Source organism: Leiobunum rupestre, chromosome 11, assembly GCF_980474605.1.
Source record: "Leiobunum rupestre chromosome 11, qqLeiRupe1.1.hap1, whole genome shotgun sequence".
Classification (NCBI taxonomy): Eukaryota; Metazoa; Arthropoda; class Arachnida; order Opiliones; family Sclerosomatidae; genus Leiobunum; species Leiobunum rupestre.
Genome location: NC_143394.1, coordinates 41,913,103 through 41,934,552, shown reverse-complemented (window position 1 = coordinate 41,934,552; position 21,450 = coordinate 41,913,103). Strand labels below are relative to the sequence as shown.

The window sequence follows — 21,450 nt, the reverse complement described above, 5'->3', positions numbered from 1 at the left end:
AATTGACTCATCAAATACAAATATTGTAGAACTGTCCTGTACATTTAAAACTTTATTCCTTTAAAGTCATCAAATACGTCAATTCTTTCAATTTACAAAATAAAGTAATAGACCGCATGAATAGACCCATGAGGAAAGTTGGGGGGGCCGAAAATTATCATTTTTACCTGGCAACTCGGCATTTGTATGGAACATCCGTTTCCTTACTTGCGCCTGTATATTTCAATGGCGGTCAAGTGGTTCAAAACGGCACAAACAGGATGTTCCGTCCAGAGGTCTCACTTAAGCCTCGTCTGCGGCAACTCTTTTGTTATGGGTCTATTGCTACTAAAGTTGTTTTTTATTATATTTATAAATAAACTTTTTCTTGTTCGTTTAATATATCATTGTTGCTTTTATCAAAAGTGTGCTAGTTCCTATACTCCCAATGCTAAAGATTTAATGAATGCTGCTATCGAGTATAGACCACATAAAAGGCTACGCTAGGGTGGACGATACTGACACTTTCTGGTTTGTAAATAGATGGCGGTAGCGTTTCCGTTGAGTGGGAAAAAATCAACAAGCCTGCTAGCGTTGCCCAGTGCTTCCTTAGTTATCGAAACTCCCGCTAGGCGACACTATTTCTAGTTTTGAACTTCATTGTCTCCCCATGGACAGTGGATCTTAAAATCCACTGTCCATGGTCTCCCTCCTCCCCTCTGAGCTTTTACTTCGCGCTTAACATTCATTTGAAAACGATTACACACTTTTGGTAATTAGCTCGGTTTTTGCTTAAAGCCTTTAATGTATTTCAAATAATTTGGCTTAAAGTGATGATTTTTCGTTTAATTTGGACTTTAAATGAGACTATAATTAAAATTGAAATGATTTGCTATTGATGTAAGTCCGTGATAAAATAGGGACGGCTAAACTAAAAGATGGAAGATTGTTTTCGGATTTTTTCAAACACTCGTCTCAAGCAGTATCTATTGTCCATTTATAATCCTCAAACTCCCAAAGCAGTCCTTTTCTTTTTCACACTAAAAGCGTCTCCGTCGCTCTGGCCAGCCGATAAAGATTGTCACCCCCTGTCAATCAATGCTTCTACTTGTAAATTCCAAAGTTTTCGCGCGCAAAATTCGAACGAAAACCTATTCCGTCAACACTGCCAAGAGACGAGGCCCTCTAGTTTTGGTTTAAAACACAAAACCACTTACTTCAGCAAAATATTGTCAAGAAAACTTACGAACCTTGAACTTAGACGATCTTCTGCCTAAGCAAAGAATATAAAGCTTTATATTCTTTGGCCTAAGCCTAGGAGGATGAATGGGACATTCATATTCTTAGCCTAAGCCATACTCAAAATTGGCCTGGACGTTATGTTCTATCTGTGGTTTTTCAAAAGGCTTCCGAGGTCCTAAGACGTTCAATTTTAATCTTTCACTTTACAACATTTTCTGTAAATCCATCAATTTTAAAATTAATACATGAATTCATTCCCATTCTAAATATGTCATTGTTGGTTTTATATAGATTAAGAATCTTCATCTTGTTTTCCGTAATAATCGTCCTATTTATTAGTGTTTTACTTTTAGATATTAATTTCGTAAGGGACTAGCGCGAACGCAGATCCCCACTAACAAAAATTACACGGGCCATCAATCACATTTTGTGATCGTGGTGGCGGTCAACGAAACCGTAGTGCAATGGAATCGTCTCTCGCCAAATTTTTCCCCGTCGTGATCAGGAAATTTTCCCGCCAAGTAAGTATGAAATTGTCCATCTAATCATGCAATTCATACAGTTTGGATAAAATCTATCTCGCGTACATGACGTTTTATTAAAACGATAATTTTAAATAAAAATACATAATTTTGAAAAATTGTATGTATTAAACTGTTAACCAGAATAAAATAAAGATACTATTTAAAAATTATTTTGTAATAATAGTAATTTAATTACTTTTATTAACAGTTTTCAACGTTCGCATGTCGCCTTCTAAGAGTCTTAATAGTTCTACCCAACGGGCTGAGCGATACTCCTTCTCCATTCCGTTTTGGCGCCGTTTTCGAATATTTGATGGTGGGAAGCAGGTAACGTGTTCCTTAATTGTAAGTTTTTTCTTCAAGGTAAAAATTATTAGTGCTCGACTAATTTCATATAGATTAAATATTATTCAATCTTAAAGGTTGTCACGCAACTTAATCTAACCATTATTTTAACTCTCCCTCCACAAGGAAAATTAGCCAACTTTTGAGTCGCATTTTGCGATAATAACTTTAAACATACAGAATTACAATAATTAAAATTAATTAAAAATGCAACATAATTTATTTACATTAAATAACTTTAATTATTTATAGTCTTAGCGCTAACCAATTCCCAACTAGGTGTATAAAATTTCCTTTGCCAGTAATGGTGCTCTAGGTGGTTTATTATAAGTTATAACCAGTTCTTACTCTATGACCCTGATAAAACGTCCGATCGAAGTTACACCCAAAGCTACACAATAGAGTGTGGAGTAGATTAAGTTAAGTACCATTGTAATATAACGTACGTCCCTTTTCAATGACTCCATTCTTTAACATTTTGCTTTTGCGGGTCAGAGAATTTAAACTTCCCCGCAGAATAAATTGTGAAATTCTTCTTTTGTTAAATTAGTCTCCACCCAGCTACCCTATCTAATTATTCACACTTCAACTACTCTGAATTAGAAAATCCACATTGGCCATTTTACAGATAGCGGGTCTTTATTTCATTTCCGCTTTTCGGTTTCGCAGGAACGACACGTTAAAAAATGTCGACCGTTCTCGCAAAATTTAAAATAATTTAAATGGATTAATTACAACAGTAACTTCTTCCGTCGATATTACCTCGTATTTTGTTTTGTAGAGGGCTCTAGCGTCGTAAATTTTTAATTTTGACAGTTCGTAAGCCTAATTATAGCAGACGATTTTTTTAATAACGCAGTATTTCGCGTGCTGAGCGGAATTGTGTCATCGATTTATAATTATGTTTACGCGTTTATGGTATGGAACTTTCCGCGTTGGAATTACGTTGATATTGGCTGTGGAAATATATACCGTTTAAAAATGAATGCAAAGTGCCAAATTTTGTTGGCCTTACGTTTATGCTCAATTTGGATAAACACTACAACTTGTAGAGCGCTGTGCAGAATGGTATTCTGTATTTAAAAAAAAAATGTTATCCCAACTCGACGAAATTCTACTCCTGTATGGACAACCGGGCAGGTTTCAAGTATTTATTGCATTTCTGCTTTGTTGCATTCAAATTCCTGTAATATTTCCAAAAATACTATTGGTATTCTATGCTGAAAGCCCACCACATAGATGTTTAGTTCGGGTTAATATTACTGCGGGTACCGATCTCACAGATCTACTACCATTAGTTACATTAAATGGCCAGAGACATTTTTCTTCTTGCGAAATGTACAAAGATCCAACTGATCACAATTTAGGAACTCAATATTGTTCCAATGGATGGGAATATATGATCCCAGATAAAGAGTGGACCATTGTTTCAGAGGTAGAACTTGGATAGTGGGGGTTTTACCTATTAATAAAAAAATATGGAGCTTAATGAAACATTATTCTCAATCTTAGTGGGATCTGGTCTGTAAAAAGGAATACCTGGCAAATTTGCTTCCATTTTTACTGAGTGGAGGATCAATTTTGGGGTGTTTAGTATTTGGTTCTTTAGCTGATCAATTTGGAAGAAAAAGGATTTTGTTGATCACAGTCATTGCGAATACTGTTGCATCTATAGCATTACATTTTTCGCCAAATTATGTTACATTTGCTACTTTATATACGTCTATTGGAGTATTCACAGCTGTAAGAAATTTTACCTGTATAACTAAATTATAAACTGATTTAATATTTAATTTCCAAATTAATTTTTGCATAGGGAGTACAGTGTATTTCCTTTGTTCTTCTCTTGGAAATACTTCCAACGCCTTATCAGTTGAAATTTTGCGTTTTGCTTTTTGTATTCTGGGCTATTGGGGAGTTAATTCTTACCTTGTTAACGTGGCCTGTACATCATTGGAGGTTTTTACAACTAGCGGTATCAGTTCCAGGATTAATTTGCGTGTCTTACTTTTGGTAACAGAAACACTTATAAATCCATCACTTTTTACGTAACTAATAGTATAAACCATAATACAGGTTAATTCCATCCTCGCTGGTTTGGCACGTTGTTCATGATAACATTGTGAAAGCAGAAAACGAATTGGAACGTTTAGCCAACTACAATGGAATATGTTTAGCTCCTAGTTTTAGAGTTAAATTGAAAGATTACTATAGCACCATACGATCCGTTGGAGGGACTGCATCTAAAAGAATAACATTCCAATCCGTGTGCTTTTACCATAAGCTCAAAAGAAGTACATTTGTCCTATTTTTCCTATGGTGAGTTTGAAATATTGTAATTCTTGAGAAAATTTGTATATAACTTTTTCCAAAATTACCTTATTGTGCGTATTAGGTTTGCGGTTTCAATGGTAAATACTACTAAAGTACCTCCGCTAATTTTGATGAAAGAACGCCGGCAACTGGGAACTTTAATAAATGAATTTGCAAATTTAGGAGTTATAATACTCCTATATTTAATAATAAATAGGTAATTGGCTATTCTGGAAACTTTTATTTGCGTGGCATGTAATGATAACCAATTTGTCTTATAGGTTAGGTCCCAAGTTGGTTCAAGCCATTTTACTTATTTTAGGTGGAGTTTTATGCGTTGGATCATTCGTTTTACAAGTTCAAGTTGCCCCTTTATTTAAAATTTGTTAGTATTGTATACACTTTTTCCTCCTTTTAGGGTGATTATTAAAAATAATTTCATTCATAGCTCAAGATAATAACAATATATTAATTCTAACTTCTCACATATCCGCAACATTGGGAAAAGAAATTGTCAGAGTTACTTGGCCTTGTTTGTTTTTTCACGCAGGAAAACATTTCCCAACATTTATAAGGTACAAGATTGATAAAGCTCATTTCTTGAGTTTGAAACTGTCTAAAATCTATTAAACTTCAGAACTAGCGGAGTAGCAACCTGTCTTTTATGGGCTAAAGTTGCCGAAATTATAACACCTCATATAAGCTTAATGGTAAAAATTAAAAATAGTCAAGTATTTTATAACTCTTTAATTACTTGCGGTTTGCGTCTTTTTTTAGGCTGGCGATTCAAACTGGTTTTTGTGTCTCGCAATTGGTGGAATATTCTCCATCCTGGCGGGAATTCTGTCTTTTACTCTTCCTAACATGTGGGATTCCCCTTTACCATACGTCTTTGATGTGAAGAACCAACAGAAGAAGTGCAAGCAATCAAAATGCAAGGCCTTGAATCCCCAGTGGCCTTACGCGGACAACGAATTTGTTTACAAGAAAAAGGACAAAAATCAAAACACTGCTACCAAAATGTCAATACCTCATTCGGATAGTTTGGGCCAAACATCTCTGGATAAAGGTTTGGACTTTACAGTTGAAGGAGACGCGTTTTTGGCGTGTCTAGAACAATCCGACAGCTTCAATTCCAAAGATGAAAATGAATCCAGGAAAAATACGACAACCAGCTTTGAACCTGTTAGCGGAATTGTCTTTGAAAATTTACAAAATGATTCCGAATCGCAATTGACTGATTTGGAAGACGAGTTGATCAAAGTTTGGGAACTGAACCGTACGCACAAGAAAAATTCGTCCCTCAATTCCAACTCGTCTAGTCACCAAGGTTTTGTTTCCAAAGATTTGCAGTTTTTCACCCGATCAAAAAGAAATTTCGCTTATGAAGAGGATGAGACAGTTTTTTGAATGACAATTTTCCTTCACTCTATTATAGGCTAGTCTTCCTTTACAAAGCCCGGCTTTACGAGAGAGTAGGTTACTTTAATTACCAGGTTACGGTAAAAGCTAATGTAACGTTCCAGTAAGAATCGAAAAAGTACAATTATTGTTCTATACATTAACTTGCACTATTTCAAAAGAAAATTAAATTACCTAAAAATTTAAAACTGTTCTAATGAAAATTTTAAATTTTAGTAAGTTCTTTTTAAAAAAAAGTTATAACAAAAATTTACCTAAAATTTAAAAAAAGTACTCTTAAGCACTAGGCCCTATAGTATAAATTACACTCAAAGATACGTGTACTTGATAAAGTAATTTTAAAGAATATTCTCAGCCTTATTTCTAGTCTAAGGTTTCAAGGAATTCCTTCTAAATCTCAATAGCCTTATCACTAGTCACTCTTATATAGTATATTTAACAGTAAATCTTTGCGGAGCTGCTAAATAATGTGAATAAATGGAAATTACAAACAGAGCGTTAAAGGGGTACGCAATTGCAGCTTTTAAATATTTTTATCATTGAAAAACAGATAACAAAACTAGCTTTTATAGCCGTCTACAATATTAAACGTACAGTTGTTCACTGTTCCAAATATTTTGCAAAACAAAATGTTAAGTCTTACAGAAATTTTAGAAAAAAAAAAACTTGTAAAATGCTGTTAACTAGATTGTTATCAAATATTTAAGAAAAAAAGTAAATGATATTATAAAAATTGTTAATATTAAGAAGTTTAGACCAAAAAATTTGTTTGTGGTTTTATAAGCAATTTTACGGAATACATATTTTACGGGAAATGTTTTTATATGTACCGGTATATATTTTATAATTTCTACACTTCTCAATTTTTTTTTAAAAACCTCTAAAAAATAAGCAGTTTTAAGAAATTTTATGATTTATATGTTTGGCACTGAAACATTTTAGCTTGCGCATTATTTGATAAATTTATTTTTATATTATTTATTAACTATGTCAATTTTTTTTTTCCTTTTTGCAGTTTTTAATTATATTTATGGATGGATTTTTGTATTTTTAACATATTCATGTACTTTATAATAAAAGTTCCTATACATTTTACACTAAGATTAGTTATTATCAGAAGAAAATATATTTGGGAATGAGAAGTATTTGGTTTCTTATAATGTACCTGCACAAGTACCTATTAATTTTTGGAAAAAACCCTCTGGAAGAAATTACTTGGGAAAAATTCATTATTATTATTTTTAAAACTTTTATTGGAAGAATATAATATACATCCCTAGATGATATAATTTATATGTTTTACATAAGTAGGTGGAGTGCATATAAGCGGTACATTTAGTGAAGAGATGTGACGTTTGGCAGAAAAGTATCTCGCCATTAAAAACAGGTACGTTTTCTATTTTAGTGGGATACTTATCTCGCAAGAGATCCATTGAATACTTCTGTTATTTTTTATATTGGGCTCTGGGGCTGATGTAAATGAACATGGTTGAAATAAAAGATAATATAAATTAGAACTGGTTAGACAGATAAAATAATTTGAAACTTTAATTAATTTTCCCAGTTTTTAATACAAAAGAAAATTGCAGAAGCAATTAAAGCTAACGATACAATAAGAGAGTTCCCACTATTACAGATTTCATTGTTTTTAAGTGTCATAACGCTTCTTAAATTTAATTTAGCTGGATGCGAACAAAGAACATTTTTAAAATTTTTTCCTTTAACATATGATAAGAAGTTCTCATCTTTAAGCTCACAGCTGCAGTTAATTCCTGAAAATAAAATTTTTCCATTAAGTTTTACCCCACTATAAAATTTACAGTATGTGATAAAATTTATATTTACTGTCCAATTTTAGATCTGAGAGCAATTCTAGCTTTGAAAATTCGCTTGTTTCATCATTAAAAACTTTTTTAATGTTGTTTCCTGACAAATCCAAAACCTTGAGGCTTTTTACTTTAAAAACTGCTCGGGGAATGGCATTAAGAAAATTGTTGTTCAAATCGATGGTTTCGAGCAACGACGTGTCATCGAAGGCGTCATTATCAATCTCTTTGATTTGGTCATTCATAAGTTTTAGTTTACGTAACTGAGAATTTTCTGGGGATGTTTTAAAGAAAGATCTCTGGAGGTGCCTAATGACAGCATTGTCATATACAAGATTTTCTAATTTAGTGGAAAGTTTTATCAAGTTTTCGACACTTTGCTGTTTAATTATAACATCCCCTAGTTTCAAAGTTTTAAGGGTCTCATAGTAGGCATCTGGCAATTGATCGAGCTCAGAGAGATCAGAATTTCTTATTTCAATACTGCTAACTTGCTCACCACTTGCGAATACATATGAGAAATCTTTCTGAATAAGGCTTGTATTAGTTTCAACACATTCCAAAGCAATTGAACTTGTTTCCTTTAAACATGAGCAAGCTCGTAGTTGTAACAAATCACTTTGCCTACATTTTTCAGCCGCCAAGATGCCCGAAGACGCTACAAGCAAGAGAACAGCAATACGTGCCAACATTCTGAAAATTCAATCTACGTTTCAGTTTAGATGGAATAAAACAGAAAACCAATCATTCAATGAATCTCAACCTCAAACAGACCACACCTTTAAATTCTATAATACCATTAATTTATTGATATTTTTACAAATAAACTTAATTGACGTATTAATAACATATTAACTATAGCAAACATTTGTATGTAAATATATAAAAGATTCATTGAATTAGTTAATTCATTACAAATTTAAAACCAAATACTAACCTTTTAAAATCAACCGTACCTACATCGATAGAAAACCTAAAAGAACGTATTTTATCTGGTGAAATGCTTTATATCTGTACTAGATACAAGCTAATTGAAGTTAGCGTCGGTCTGATAAGATATGGTCTAAGTTGCTACCTTGAGTGGTTCGCTTCCGACTGATATTTGCCTAATATAGGTTGGTTTTAACTGCTATCACCACAGCACCTTTTTTTCTTTACGCATATATTTCTAAAATGAGTTAATTTCCGTTTTGCCAAAGTTCTGGTAATAAAATGCAATGCCCAAAGTTATTACTATTTTATCATTTATTTATTCTGAAAAAAAACCAACCAATTCATCATTTAAGAAGTCTTTGTTAGAATACACAAATGGAACAGATCACAGAAGTAAAATATAATAATATCCAGTAAATTGAGAACCAAGTTACGTATCAAATACAAGAACATACCCAAGATTTACTAGAAAATATTCTTAAAGCTATGGTTTAATAGTAGGTATCAGCAAGATAGGGTAATGTAGTACAAAAAATGAAACATTATAATTCAGGATAATTAGCAAAACATTGAATAAATATAGAAACTTATTTAGAGACTTGATATTGTAATTTATTTGACCAATTATTATAAATCTTTGCATTTGTTAAATGTTTAATTGGGTGTATTTTCAGAATAAAATAGTTAAAAAGTTTTAATAACATTTTACTTTCATTTTTATAAGGGTCTTGGATAGAAAAAACACAACATTAAAATAAACATTTAATGTTAATTGAAAGAACTCTATCCAATTTTGGAAGACCAGAGAGAAACATTATGGTCTAATATGTAACCACCTAATGCATAAACATGGTGGTATTATTAACTACAGATAAATTCAATGTAAATAACAATTTATAATTCCAGAAATACATTTCACTGGTCTCATGAAAAACCTATGCTACACTACAAATCAAATTTACATGAAATTAAAAGCTTACACATGTACAAGGCTCGCCTAGCAAATATTTATAAAATAGCATGTAGGTCTTTTTCCATAGGATGAGGGGTCAGTCATTTCTTTATTTCATATTAATGCCAAACATATCTGATTTTAATGTGGATTTCAAAAATTTACCGTATGATTTGCTGTAGATTTTAGATTTTAAAAACAGTTTAAGAGATTTATTTATATCTCAATGTGTTTTAAGGTTCATTTTACATCAAATTCCAAATTAATTTAAAAATTTCCTAAATATATCTTCTAGGAAAACTTTTATAAATATCCAACCCCTCAAATTTTGGTACTGATTTTATACATTCAATTTAACTGGTTTAAACCAGTTACGTCTTTGATGATGTCTGATAAATCAAGGATAAAATTATCAGCCACATTTAAAGATAGCTGGGACTACATAGAATAATGTTAGTACTCACTACCGAAGCTAAATTATGAAGAGTGATAATTAAACGAAGGTTACAGACAAATTAGGCATAGCCACTATAGGTGATTATCAGTGATATTGATAAATAATTTTGATTTTTGTAAACTACTGGCTCTGGGTAACTTAACTTAATATTTTGATATTATAAAAAAAGACAATAGTACATAAAAAAATTAAAGCAGATTTAAACTTTCCAGTAAAAAATGTAGAAAGTTAACTATCCATTCTAAAGGTCCTAAAAATATTTAAAACTAACACTAACCAAAGAACTTCACAACCAACTTTTAAATTTTGTACAAAGTGAGATTTTAAAAATCAGACTTTGGGAAAACATTTTTTAAAAGAGCCAATTTTTTAATTCAGTAGTTTCTTCTATAAATTATAATAAATTTCTATAAACTAATAGCAAAATGTAAGAAACTTCGAAATATTAAATAAATAGGCCAATACAGATTTACACGTAGCTGCAGCCACCTTAATATTAAGTTATTTTCCAAGCATTTTCAAGTAGAAGGGCTCAAAAAGGTTGGTTATAACATAATTAATTTAATGGCATGGAACGCGTAAAAAAAAAATTGGGGGTCGTAATAAGTTCACGTCAGTGAGAAAAAATTAAAGATTTATTTGCTGCGTGCATATAATGTTCGATTGATTTTGTGCAGCTCAATCTAATCGCCTGATAATACAGAAATTAAAACATTTTTTAGCCCTACCCTTAATTTTATAAAGGCACAGACAAAATTTCAAACTTTGTTCATGCAAACACAACCCTGAAAATGGTAGAATGAAGAAGTTTAAAACATAACAAAAATGATCAGAATAAGAACGATAATACTGAGTCTGTGTGAGCAAAACAGAAAGGGGCTAGTTTGTTTCTTACAAAGTATTATAAGGCAATTAGGAGATACATGTATATTATCACAGATAGAAACATGAGAATGAATACAGTGTGGGCCCTACATGTATTTCCATGAAGAACGCGACTTAAAAAAACCTAAAAATTAGTATTTCCATAAGCTTATAATTATAATCCATAACTGTGTCAGTTAGTGGGGAGTGACGAGGATCTCACGTCATGTCCAAAACGATAAACGCTTCTGTCGAGAAAAATACGGAACTAATAAACACGCCTAATGACTTCGTCTGAAGTCCAACAAAAACGTATGATCATTCTAGAATTGTCTCCAAGTAAAAAAAAATTGATCATGGCGAAGATAGGGAACTGACACACTTACGCGAAACAAAATTATAAACTTATGGTATTTCTACACGATTATAATGATATAATAGTTACATATTATAGTGGTGAAAACCAACTATCACAGAAAGAATAAGCGATATTATTAAACAGTGTCATTCTTCCACACTAATAATCGTGAACACTAAAAAAATGCTTTCTATCTAAATAGTATATTACTAGGTACTTTTAAAAGGTACATTTCAGCGAAAAAATGTACAAACACCAATATAAGAATTTATTTAAAAGACTACTAAATTTAATAAATTAAACAAAATATTGAAGATACACTAGTCAAGCACAGCTAGGCGGTAATACAACAGTACCTAACATTGTTGTCTCCCAAACCGGGCATTTCAAACGGAAGATAGACTGCGCAGAGTTGTTGTGATTGACTAAGTTAATGTCGCTTTAACTAAAAAGTTAAACTTTCAGAGAGCTTGAAGCTAGCAACATTACACTCAAAATCGTACGCGCAAAACTAAACTGTACGAATCCAGATAAATTAATAACAATTTAGTTAAAAACTAGTTCAAAATGTACTAGGTTAATTCATACAAATACGCGTCACGGTTGTAGAGAACAATAAAAACATTTTTCTTCTGCATGACTCAAAATGAGTCATATAAAAACACGGGTACCCTTTTTTGAAATTTCCAGTCTAAAGCTTTTTTTCCATTATAAAACTATAAATTTCTCCGAAATATTAATTCTTCGATTGAAGATACCGCTCATATCCTAAGCAGGCTTGTTCACTAACTGTTAAAAAATCTGGAATGCCATTCTTTCAAAATAAGGAAGGAAATATTGTAAGTATAAACCACCTGTACTATCAACATCAAAGAAGGTTTTCAGAAAGTTTTCAAACAAGATTATCGTTTGAAACTTTTAATAATTTGGGACTAATTTCGGGTAGCCCCACCCTTTCGTCGGGTGACTCAAAATACACGTTATCCTTTACTTAAACCCTCAAAATTCAAACGATTATCTAGCACTTTAAGCGATAATTTAAACCGTTTACGTCTATTTATTATGTTCAAATACAATTCCGATTGAAATATTTATACTTCGGATAATTGGTACTGCACGATACAGGATGTTTACTTAAAAATGGACCAGGGAAAATATCTCAAAATGTGTTTTAGCTACGATTTTGAAATTTTAGGTTGTTATTGAGCGCTCAGGGGGTCAACAGACTATGACAATTTCAATGACCTTGAACCATATCTTCAAGGTCGTTTGAAAATTAACTTAAGAACCGTAAGAACTACGAAATTAGTTTCAATCAAAAAGGTGTTCCCCGTCACATGTTATGGCTAAATAGCTTTGACCCTATCGGATTCGACCAATAGGAAGTCGAAAATCAGCTGCCGAAACTCGTCTTCGACACGTTATCAACTTAACGATCTTCTTGCTTTTGGCCTAACAGTTCTCGACTTCCTATTGGTCGAATCCAATCGGGTCAAAGCTAGTCAGCCATACAATGTGACGGGAACCACTTTCCTAATTGGAACAAACTCTTACGGTTCCCAAGTTAATTTTCAAAAAACCTTGAAGACATGGTTCAAGGTCATTGAAATTTTCGTAGTCGGTTGACCCCTGGGGGCTCAATAACAACCTAAAATTTCAAAATCGTAGCTAAAACACATTTTGAGATATTTGCCCTGGTCCATTTTTTAGTTAACACCCTGTATAGCTAAGCAGTACAAAAATAAAGATTCATATAGCGTACGAGCACCCATAACACAAGTTAGCCTATGAAACATTTTGAGTATAAACAAGAGAAAATGTAAGAAGTAGATGGGTAACTCAAAACGCAACGGGCGACAACTCAAGAACCCAATATGTTGTAGAGGGGTAGTCCCGGCGGGCATATATCTCTAAACCTAACGGGTGGTATCGGTGGGACCTCACAGGGTTCATAATACTGGCCAACCGATTTACCTGATATTTCCAGGTGCAAGGTAACCTCAATTAAAAATAAGAGGTACAGAGTTACTCATTTCGTGACTGATATTTAAACTAAATTGGTTTGATATTATAATAAATTAAGTAATATAGTCCAATCTTAAGAAAAGCTTGCTGCAAATTTTTACTCTTTAAGGCGAACTTCTCCTCAGTGCTGTATTAACTCATGGCAGGGCTCCTAGGCATCTTATTATGCCTAGGGTCCTGCTAGGCCCGCGCACTTAATCGGCCCTAGGCTTCGGCCATGGGCCAAATATACTTCAGCCTCGTCGATCTTATGGATAATGCGAGGGGTTGGACATTCAAAGAAATTCCGTACACTTTCCAAGAAATCCGAAATCCAGCCTGTATTTTTTTCAAATCTCTAAATCCGGCAAGAAATCAAACGGGAAATCTTTAAATCTGGAAAGAAATCCCTAAATCCGACGCGAAATTGAAAAATCTCGAATTCCGAAGAGAAATCCCGGATTGAAAAATATGGTAAACATTTTTAGTGAATGTCCGACCCCCCAGGAGAATGCGGCACGGATCCTTTCATAAATTTCCTGATGTTTCAAAAATAGAGTAATTTCACTGTCAACAATTTTATTCCCTGATATAAACAGGTTTTACGTTTGGTAGAGGGGGAAGTAGATCTCCAAACCCAACGGGTGGTAGAGGGGGAAGTAGATCTCCAAACCCAACGGGTGGTAGAGGGGGAAGTAGATCTCCAAACCCAACGCGTGGTAGAGGGGGAAGTAGATCTCCAAACCCAACGGGTGGTAGAGGGGGGAGTAAATCTCCATATCCAACGGATGGTAGAGGGGGGACAGTGTGTCAGAATTTATAGCCCGGTGTACTTAGTAATAGAGACCATACCACCGGAGGCCTATCATCATAGTGCCCTACGCCAGCGTCCACCTAGCCCGGACAGGTGACAAATCCAGCATGGGTAGCAGAACCCTACCACTGATGGTCGCACCTTCGACGCAAGCCACTCAACCCAGCAGAAGGTGCAGCAATGGGTGGACCAATCCCCACTTCGCACACAGCAGTGGGATTTAGAATGGGTGCTATAGCAACTTCAGCCGACACCCTACCTATGAAGGTAAGGAGCCAAACCCTTTGGAGAGAGCTCCTAAAGGGGAACGACGAGCACACAGCAGCCCAAGTAACCCGGCACAGCTGGCACCGGAGATCCCGGTGGGCCCCAAAAGGCCGGGAAACAGGACCACCGTGCCCGCATATGGAGGCCCGCCACCCCACAGCAGGCTACCCAATCCGACGAGGCGGCCAGTTTGCCTGGACCCTCTCCGTTAGCCTGAACCGAAGTTCAGTATCCAGCCCAAACCTGACCGAAGTCGGAGGTGGAGATAGGACCATTTGATCAGAGCTAACATATCCCAGTGCGCCACCGCCCTGATGGGTTACAAGAGTCGGACCCCGACTCCCCGGTAAAGCCACCAGTTATTGCACACTCTAACCCATTTAGGGCCGGTAGAGGGGGGAGTAAATCTCCAAACCCAACGGGTAGTAGAGGGGGGAGTAAATCTCCAAACCCAACGGGTAGTAGAGGGGGGAGTAAATCTCCAAACCCAACGGGTAGTAGAGGGGGGAGTAAATCTCCAAACCCAAGGGGTGGTAGAGGGGGGAGTAAATCTCCAAACCCAACGGGTGGTAGAGGGGGGAGTAAATCTCCAAACCCAACGGGTGGTAGAGGGGGGAGTAAATCTCCAAACCCAACGGGTGGTAGAGGGGGCAGTAAATCTCCAAACCCAACGGGTGGTAGAGGGGGAGTAAATCTCCAAACCCAACGGGTGGTAGAGGGGGGAGTAAATTTCCAAACCCAACGGGTAGTAGAGGGGGGAGTAAATCTCCAAACCCAACGGGTAGTAGAGGGGGGAGTAAATCTCCAAACCCAACGGGTGGTAGAGGGGGGAGTAAATCTCCAAACCCAACGGGTGGTAGAGGGGGGAGTAAGTCTCCAAACCCAACGGGTGGTAGAGGGGGGAGTAAATCTCCAAACCCAACGGGTGGTAGAGGGGGGAGTAAATCTCCAAACCCAACGGGTGGTAGAGGGGGGAGTAAATCTCCAAACCCAACGGGTGGTAGAGGGGGGAGTAAATCTCCAAACCCAACGGGTAGTAGAGGGGGGAGTAAATCTCCAAACCCAACGGGTAGTAGAGGGGGGAGTAAATCTCCAAACCCAAGGGGTGGTAGAGGGGGGAGTAAATCTCCAAACCCAACGGGTGGTAGAGGGGGGAGTAAATCTCCAAAACCAAGGGTGGTAGAGGGGGAGTAAAGGAGTAAATCTCCAAACCGAACGGGTGCTAGAGGATGAGTAAATCTCCATATCCAACGGGTGGTAGAGGGGGGAGAAGATTTCCAAGCCCAGAGGAAATTAATGAAATAACTACAAGCGTAATAGGTGCCCGTAAGATCCATTGCACTACGAAGGTCCGAATAAGAAATCCAAATACTAGTACTACGGTGGATAGGCAATAGCGGGGATGAATGTCAAGTCGCATAAGGACTTAAGAATAATAGAAAGCACCTTTAGGTTGCATTGTTGCGAAGAAATTTTATTTAGTACTAGCCGAGAAGCCCACCTTACAGGCGGGCCCTCAGCTAGTTGTGTGTTTCGAGGCACTCCACCCCAGTACGCCCATCCAACCCCTTTTTCCCATGGGATATTTTCCCTGGCACCCTTTACCCCATAGTCGAACCACCGCAGTAAGGCCCTTCCTCCCCTTTTTCCCCATGTTATAATTACCGTGATATCACACCCACCTCCCCCTTTTCCCCATGTGATAATTACCGTGGTACCCCCTCCCTCTTTTCTCCGCAGACATAACTCAACCCTGTACCCCTTTAAACCCCTTGTATCCAATGGCTGATGCATAAAGGCCACGGGACTAAAGTATGCCGAGAGAGCCACGGGACTTTCAAATCGGAACGACCCCCGAACCCCCCCCCCCCCCCGTTTCCGAAACTCACAGGTCTTCTGAAACTACCCCGTGCGGACCCTCCAACACCCCCCCCCCCCCCGAAATTCGCAGCGGAAAGAGAGAATTTCGGGTGTATTGCGGGTTGGGACAAACACGGCCCAACTCTCAGGGGCCACAGATTTTGAGCATTTTTAGAAACTGATATTTGCGTCACTTTTGAACATTTCTATTCCTTCCTACCTACCTAACACCCAACCAACAGCTTTTTATTATATAGATTCCGATAGTGGCACTAAAACAATGCTTGCTCAAATTAATCACGCGTTTTATTATATTCTGAAAACCTTCAAATCGGAAAAATGAATGATTTGCAAAACCTACCTTGGCAGCCCAGTTAACCAACCATTGCGGGTTCTTTATCCCAGGATTTTCAAAATATTCCATATACACTATCGAAACAGAATACATAAAAATTTATACAGGATCTATACTTACAGATCATAGGTTTGTAAGCATATTTAACAAGAATGCATTTATAATTATTTCCATAAAATCCTCCCAGACTATTTTTCTTCCCCCTTTCCGTAAAACGTTCAGCGCAAAAGCTCGTCCAATGAAATTTGTACACAACACTGCCTTAGCGTGTTTAAAGGCTAGCTTCGTTCTCCTTGTGTTTTTTGCTCCTAGGTAGCACACACTAGATCTTCGGCGCTACCTTAAAGAAGCTAGCGCCGTTACGTTACGACACCTAGACTTGTTTCGGTCGGGAATATTTGACATTGATAGGGAGTTTATGGAAATATCGGTTTCTATGACTATGTTGAGACTATTTTTAGCGTTGCTTATTATTCTCCCCTTAAGCTCTAATTTTTAAGCTCCTTCCCCATAAAACAAATAAAATCAGCTCATTGGCTCCCTAAAACTGACGTCATCCGAAGCGATTGAGGAGCAAGACGGTTAAGCTTTTTTACCTCCTGCAGTCGTGTACCGAGAAAATTCGACTATAGGCTTCGTGTTATCGTGTATAGTTTAAATTTTGGTCATAAGTATCGCCGGGTTTTAAATTGAATATATGAAAGTTGTCTGCTCTTTCAAAATTCCCTCTTCGCAACAGCTGAAAGTTCAACCGAAAAAGTAGTCTGCTATTTCTTCACATATTTAGTTGACGGATATTATATTTCCTAAGCATCGTGTCAACATATTCATTCTCCCGACAGTATAAATAAATACATTCTTGGCAGCTAGGAGCAACAAACACAGCACCCCACACAAGGAAAACGCAGCCCGTCAAAAGTCGTGCATTTTCTTGCGTACAATTTTCATTGGTTAGACACTTTAGCGCCTGCTGCCGTCGGAAATAGAAAATTTGGAAATTGTCTTCCCCCTTTCCGTAAAAAGTTCAGTGTAAAGGTTCGTCCAATGAAATTTGTACACAGCACTGCGTTAGCGTGTTTAAAGGCTACCTGCGTTATCCTTGTTTGTTGCTTCTAGTTGGCAGTAATAAAACCAGAGATACATGTATAAAACACATGCCACTACTTTAGTTACAAAACCCAGCAAATCGGCTTTTTATGACATTTTACTAAGACCATTTCAGTTTGCATTAAATTTGTAACTAAGACTCTTGAAAAAGCGCAATGTAAAAATTTGCTGTATTTTTAATCAATTTTAAAAATATTGCTTAATAGTTTTAATATAATTAAATAACTTGTAAATCAAATTTAACTTTTTGGCGTGCCTAATTTTGGAACTATAGCCACGATGTAGGGTTTCTTAACCAATAATGAAGTTTCAATAGTACCATAAGTTATTACACCCTTACGAGATAAGTATCCATCACTGCCGTAAAATTAAGTTGGTAAATTTTCCCGCCAAACAAAGCATCACGGATAAAAATTAACGGGTATATTATCATGTAGGAAAGACACGGAGAGAAAAGTATGAAAGGTAATTTTTTAAATTGCGACTCTAGTGCCAGGAACTTATGTCTTATCCCCCTAGAGACCCAAAAGGAACTTATGTCTTATCCCCCTTGAGACCCAAAAGGAACTTATGTCTTATCCCCCTTGAGACCCAAAGGAACTTATGTCTTATCCCCCTTGAGACCCAAAAGGAACTTATGTCTTATCCCTTTGAGACCCAAAAGGAACTTATGTCTTATCCCTTTGAGACCCAAAAGGAACTTATGTCTTATCCCCCTTGAGACCCAAAAGGAACTTATGTCTTATCCCCCTTGAGACCCAAAAGGAACTTATGTCTTATCCCTTTGAGACCCAAAAGGAACTTATGTCTTATCCCCCTTGAGACCCAAAAGGAACTTATGTCTTATCCCCCTTGAGACCCAAAAGGAACTTATGTCTTATACCCCTTGAGACCCAAAAGGAACTTGTCTTATCCCCCTTCAGACCCAAAAGGAACTTATTTCTTATCCCCCTTGAGACCCAAAAGGAACTTATGTCTTATTCCCCCTTGAGACCCAAAAGGAACTTATGTCTTATCCCCCTTGAGACCCAAAAGGAACTTATGTCTTATCCCCCTTGAGACCCAAAAGGAACTTATGTCTTATCCCCCTTGAGACCCAAAAGGAACTTATGTCTTATCCCCCTTGAGACCCAAAAGGAACTGTTACTTTACCCCCCCCCCCTCGAGACCCAATAGCAACTTATGTTATCCCATTGAGATTTAAAAGCAACTTATGTTTTACCCCCTAGATATCCAAAAGAAACTGTTGTTTTACCCCCCGCCCTCTAGAGCCAAAATCAACTTACGTCTTATCCTCTTGAGATTTAAAAGCAACTTATGTTTTATCCCCTAGAGAGCCAAAAGCAACATGTTTTACCCCCTAGAGATCTAAAAGCAACTTAGGTTTTACCCCCCTAGAGATCCAAAAGCAACATGTTTTACCCCCTAGAGATCTAAAAGCAACTTAGGTTTTACCCCCCTAGAGATCCAAAAGAAACTGTTGTTTTACCCCCCCTCGAGACCCAAAAGCAACTTACGTCTTATCCCCTTGAGATTTAAAAGCAACTTATGTTTTACCCCCTAGAGATCCAAAAGCAACTTATGTTTTACCCCCCTAGAGATTCAAAATCAACTTATGTTTTACCCCCCTAGAGATTCAAAAGCAAGTTATGTTTTACCCCCTAGAGATCCAAAAGCAACATGTTTTACCCCCTAGAGATCCAAAAGCAACTTATGTTTTACCCCCCAAGAGATCCAAAATAAACTTTTGTTTTACCCCCCCTAGAGATCCAAAAGAAACTGTTGTTTACCCCCTTGGAGGGGCGGTTTCGGTCCTTACGGAGATGGATACTTATGAAGTAAATTTATTACATACTTTTGATAGTACTTACATATCGTTCCGCCAATATCATCAGCGGTGATTACAACAACTTGCTTATAATCTGATACCCTAGTAACACCATTTTTCGGAGGAACCAACTCTGAATCGAAACTGTAGGCATAAACTATGTACACATGCCTTTCATTCTCGTCAAGTTCATACGTCTTACACCTGTAAGTGTACTTTTAACATTCTGTTAAGAAAAACGCCACTTTAAAAAGCGGAAGATAAGAACAACGGACATCAGAGGAGCAGTTCAGTCAAGACGGTTTCATTATTGGGCAACAATGTAGTGTAATCTCGCTCTCCCTCAAAAGCGACCAAATATTTGGGAGGGGTGAACAAAAAAGGATACATCTCTATTGGACAATGGGAACGGACATTTGGCCTCCCAGTAAATAGCTTTTTCACCTCCTTCTTCGAACTTGTTCAGTTCTGTAAACGAAAATATGTTTTTCTTACCTTACTTCATTCTTCCCATTAGAAATAATTATGTACCTTTAACGTAACTATCCCACTTTTTTCTGTAAATTATGTCAGTGTACACTTGAAAACAAACATCTGGTCTAACATTTCTTAAATTTCCTACCACCCGATATTCGTACAAACTTGAAACCTTAAAAAATAAAAAAAGCAATTTTCTAAATAAGAAAAAAACCAGGTTATTTTGGTATTGAACTTGAAAAGCGCCCCCTCCATGCACGTGAACCCAATTTTGCGTGATTTGTGATGCGCTATTGCCATCTGTGGCAAACATTTGAACTTAGCTAACTTGCATAAGAGATGCTCCTTCTAGTAATTTATTATAGTGCCAGCTGACGATGACTCATTTTAGAATATTGTAATTTGTTAAGATTAGTAGTAAGCTTTCAGTTGTATGCAATTAGGAACTAGACACTATGGACCCAATTTAACAAATATCATAATTATGGAGGATGGACACAACAAAGTTAATAGCTATTGAGAAATGCAGTAATTACAAATACTCCAATAGTGGCCTTATTTGTAAAACTAAGTTTCTGGGGTTACGCGTCTATGATTAAATCATTAATGACATGTCATTATCTCCAGAAAATAATTAATACAGTAGTCAATTCAATGAATAAGTTATCGTGCTCATTAAGTTCAACATTGCTGTCACCACGATTTAGTTTATTAAAAATTAGCGATAAGAGCCCTGTGCACTTTTACGAAGGCCAGAGGCCAAGCCGCCAATCTAAAGTCAATTTCGAATCAACACGCTTTCGACCTTCCAGCTGGGCTTCGGGTTGTCATGTCGTGGAGCGTTAGCAACTGAATTTTCAGCCAATGGGATAAGTTGTAAGGGAAAGAAGGTTTTTATTGGGCCATAGAATGAACCGTGCACCAATCGCGTTCAAAGACTGGTTGATATGGGGGGCAGAACTGTCATTAAGCTTAGGGACTATGGAAGTTTCAAATTTTAATAAAATTACTTACCACATCGTATCTTTTGTAAACTCTAGTGCCGTAAAATTCAACATCCAAATCCCAACCATCAAATTCGCCGTCAACAAATAATTTGTCAAGCTTTTTACAGAACAAAATTGAATCGAATTCAATCTCTTCGGAAGCCGTCATACTCACTTCTCACCCGACCTTTCAAAGAAAAATTTAGGCTTTAGCTATTTTGTTTTGTTGTAGCGTACGTAATTCTCCAACAGTCCGTTCCTCACCTTTACGTTTCTATCTCTGAGAGATCGACGAAATGGCAAATCTAGTCACTAGAGGGCTTCTAGAATCTGGCTGACTCACGAGCCTTACTAAGGCGAGCTAGTTTCGACGTTTCTCACTAGGTGGAAGCATAAGCGAGGGCAGTATTTTGGTAGCTACACAAGTTACGTGATAGTTATGTAGTAGGCTATCATTTCAGCAACTAGCAAAGGAGAGCAGACGACATGGTCGTTGTGACGTAAAATCGCGCGATCCATTTATTGGCTTGTAGCCAA

General features: G+C 36.6%; 3 protein-coding genes and 1 non-coding gene across 5 annotated transcripts; 1 reads left to right on the top strand and 3 right to left on the bottom strand.

Annotated features, from left to right (window-relative positions):
* Positions 1-1,587: 1,587 nt before the first annotated feature.
* On the bottom strand, positions 1,588-1,750 carry LOC149922873 (U1 spliceosomal RNA). Its single transcript, XR_016477476.1, has one exon. It is a non-coding gene; the product is annotated as a U1 spliceosomal RNA (small nuclear RNA).
* Positions 1,751-2,962: 1,212 nt separating this feature from the next.
* Positions 2,963-6,574, top strand: LOC149922872 (organic cation/carnitine transporter 2-like). Its single transcript, XM_090162787.1, has 9 exons — positions 2,963-3,525; positions 3,603-3,833; positions 3,907-4,103; positions 4,167-4,409; positions 4,486-4,620; positions 4,685-4,788; positions 4,852-4,978; positions 5,041-5,113; positions 5,181-6,574. Exons 1-9 carry the CDS (start codon positions 3,181-3,183, stop codon positions 5,811-5,813), a joined length of 2,088 nt encoding a protein of 695 aa, XP_090018913.1. The 5' UTR covers positions 2,963-3,180; the 3' UTR covers positions 5,814-6,574.
* A 772-nt stretch (positions 6,575-7,346) lies between these two features.
* Positions 7,347-8,774, bottom strand: LOC149922871 (uncharacterized). Of its 2 annotated transcripts, none has more exons than XM_090164151.1 (3): positions 8,589-8,774; positions 7,671-8,357; positions 7,347-7,597 (listed from the first exon to the last, which is right to left on the bottom strand). In XM_090164151.1, exons 2-3 carry the CDS (start codon positions 8,341-8,343, stop codon positions 7,377-7,379), a joined length of 894 nt encoding a protein of 297 aa, XP_090020277.1. In that variant the 5' UTR covers positions 8,344-8,357; positions 8,589-8,774; the 3' UTR covers positions 7,347-7,376. The 2 variants fall into 2 exon arrangements, with proteins under 2 accessions (XP_090020277.1, XP_090020276.1); XM_090164150.1 differs by having other exon boundaries at positions 7,671-8,344.
* Positions 8,775-8,878: 104 nt separating this feature from the next.
* LOC149922870 (phosphatidylcholine transfer protein-like) lies at positions 8,879-21,412 on the bottom strand. Its single transcript, XM_090164152.1, has 7 exons — positions 21,178-21,412; positions 20,942-21,100; positions 19,982-20,099; positions 19,839-19,918; positions 19,494-19,665; positions 16,522-16,589; positions 8,879-12,029 (listed from the first exon to the last, which is right to left on the bottom strand). Exons 2-7 carry the CDS (start codon positions 21,080-21,082, stop codon positions 11,952-11,954), a joined length of 657 nt encoding a protein of 218 aa, XP_090020278.1. The 5' UTR covers positions 21,083-21,100; positions 21,178-21,412; the 3' UTR covers positions 8,879-11,951.
* Positions 21,413-21,450: the final 38 nt, after the last annotated feature.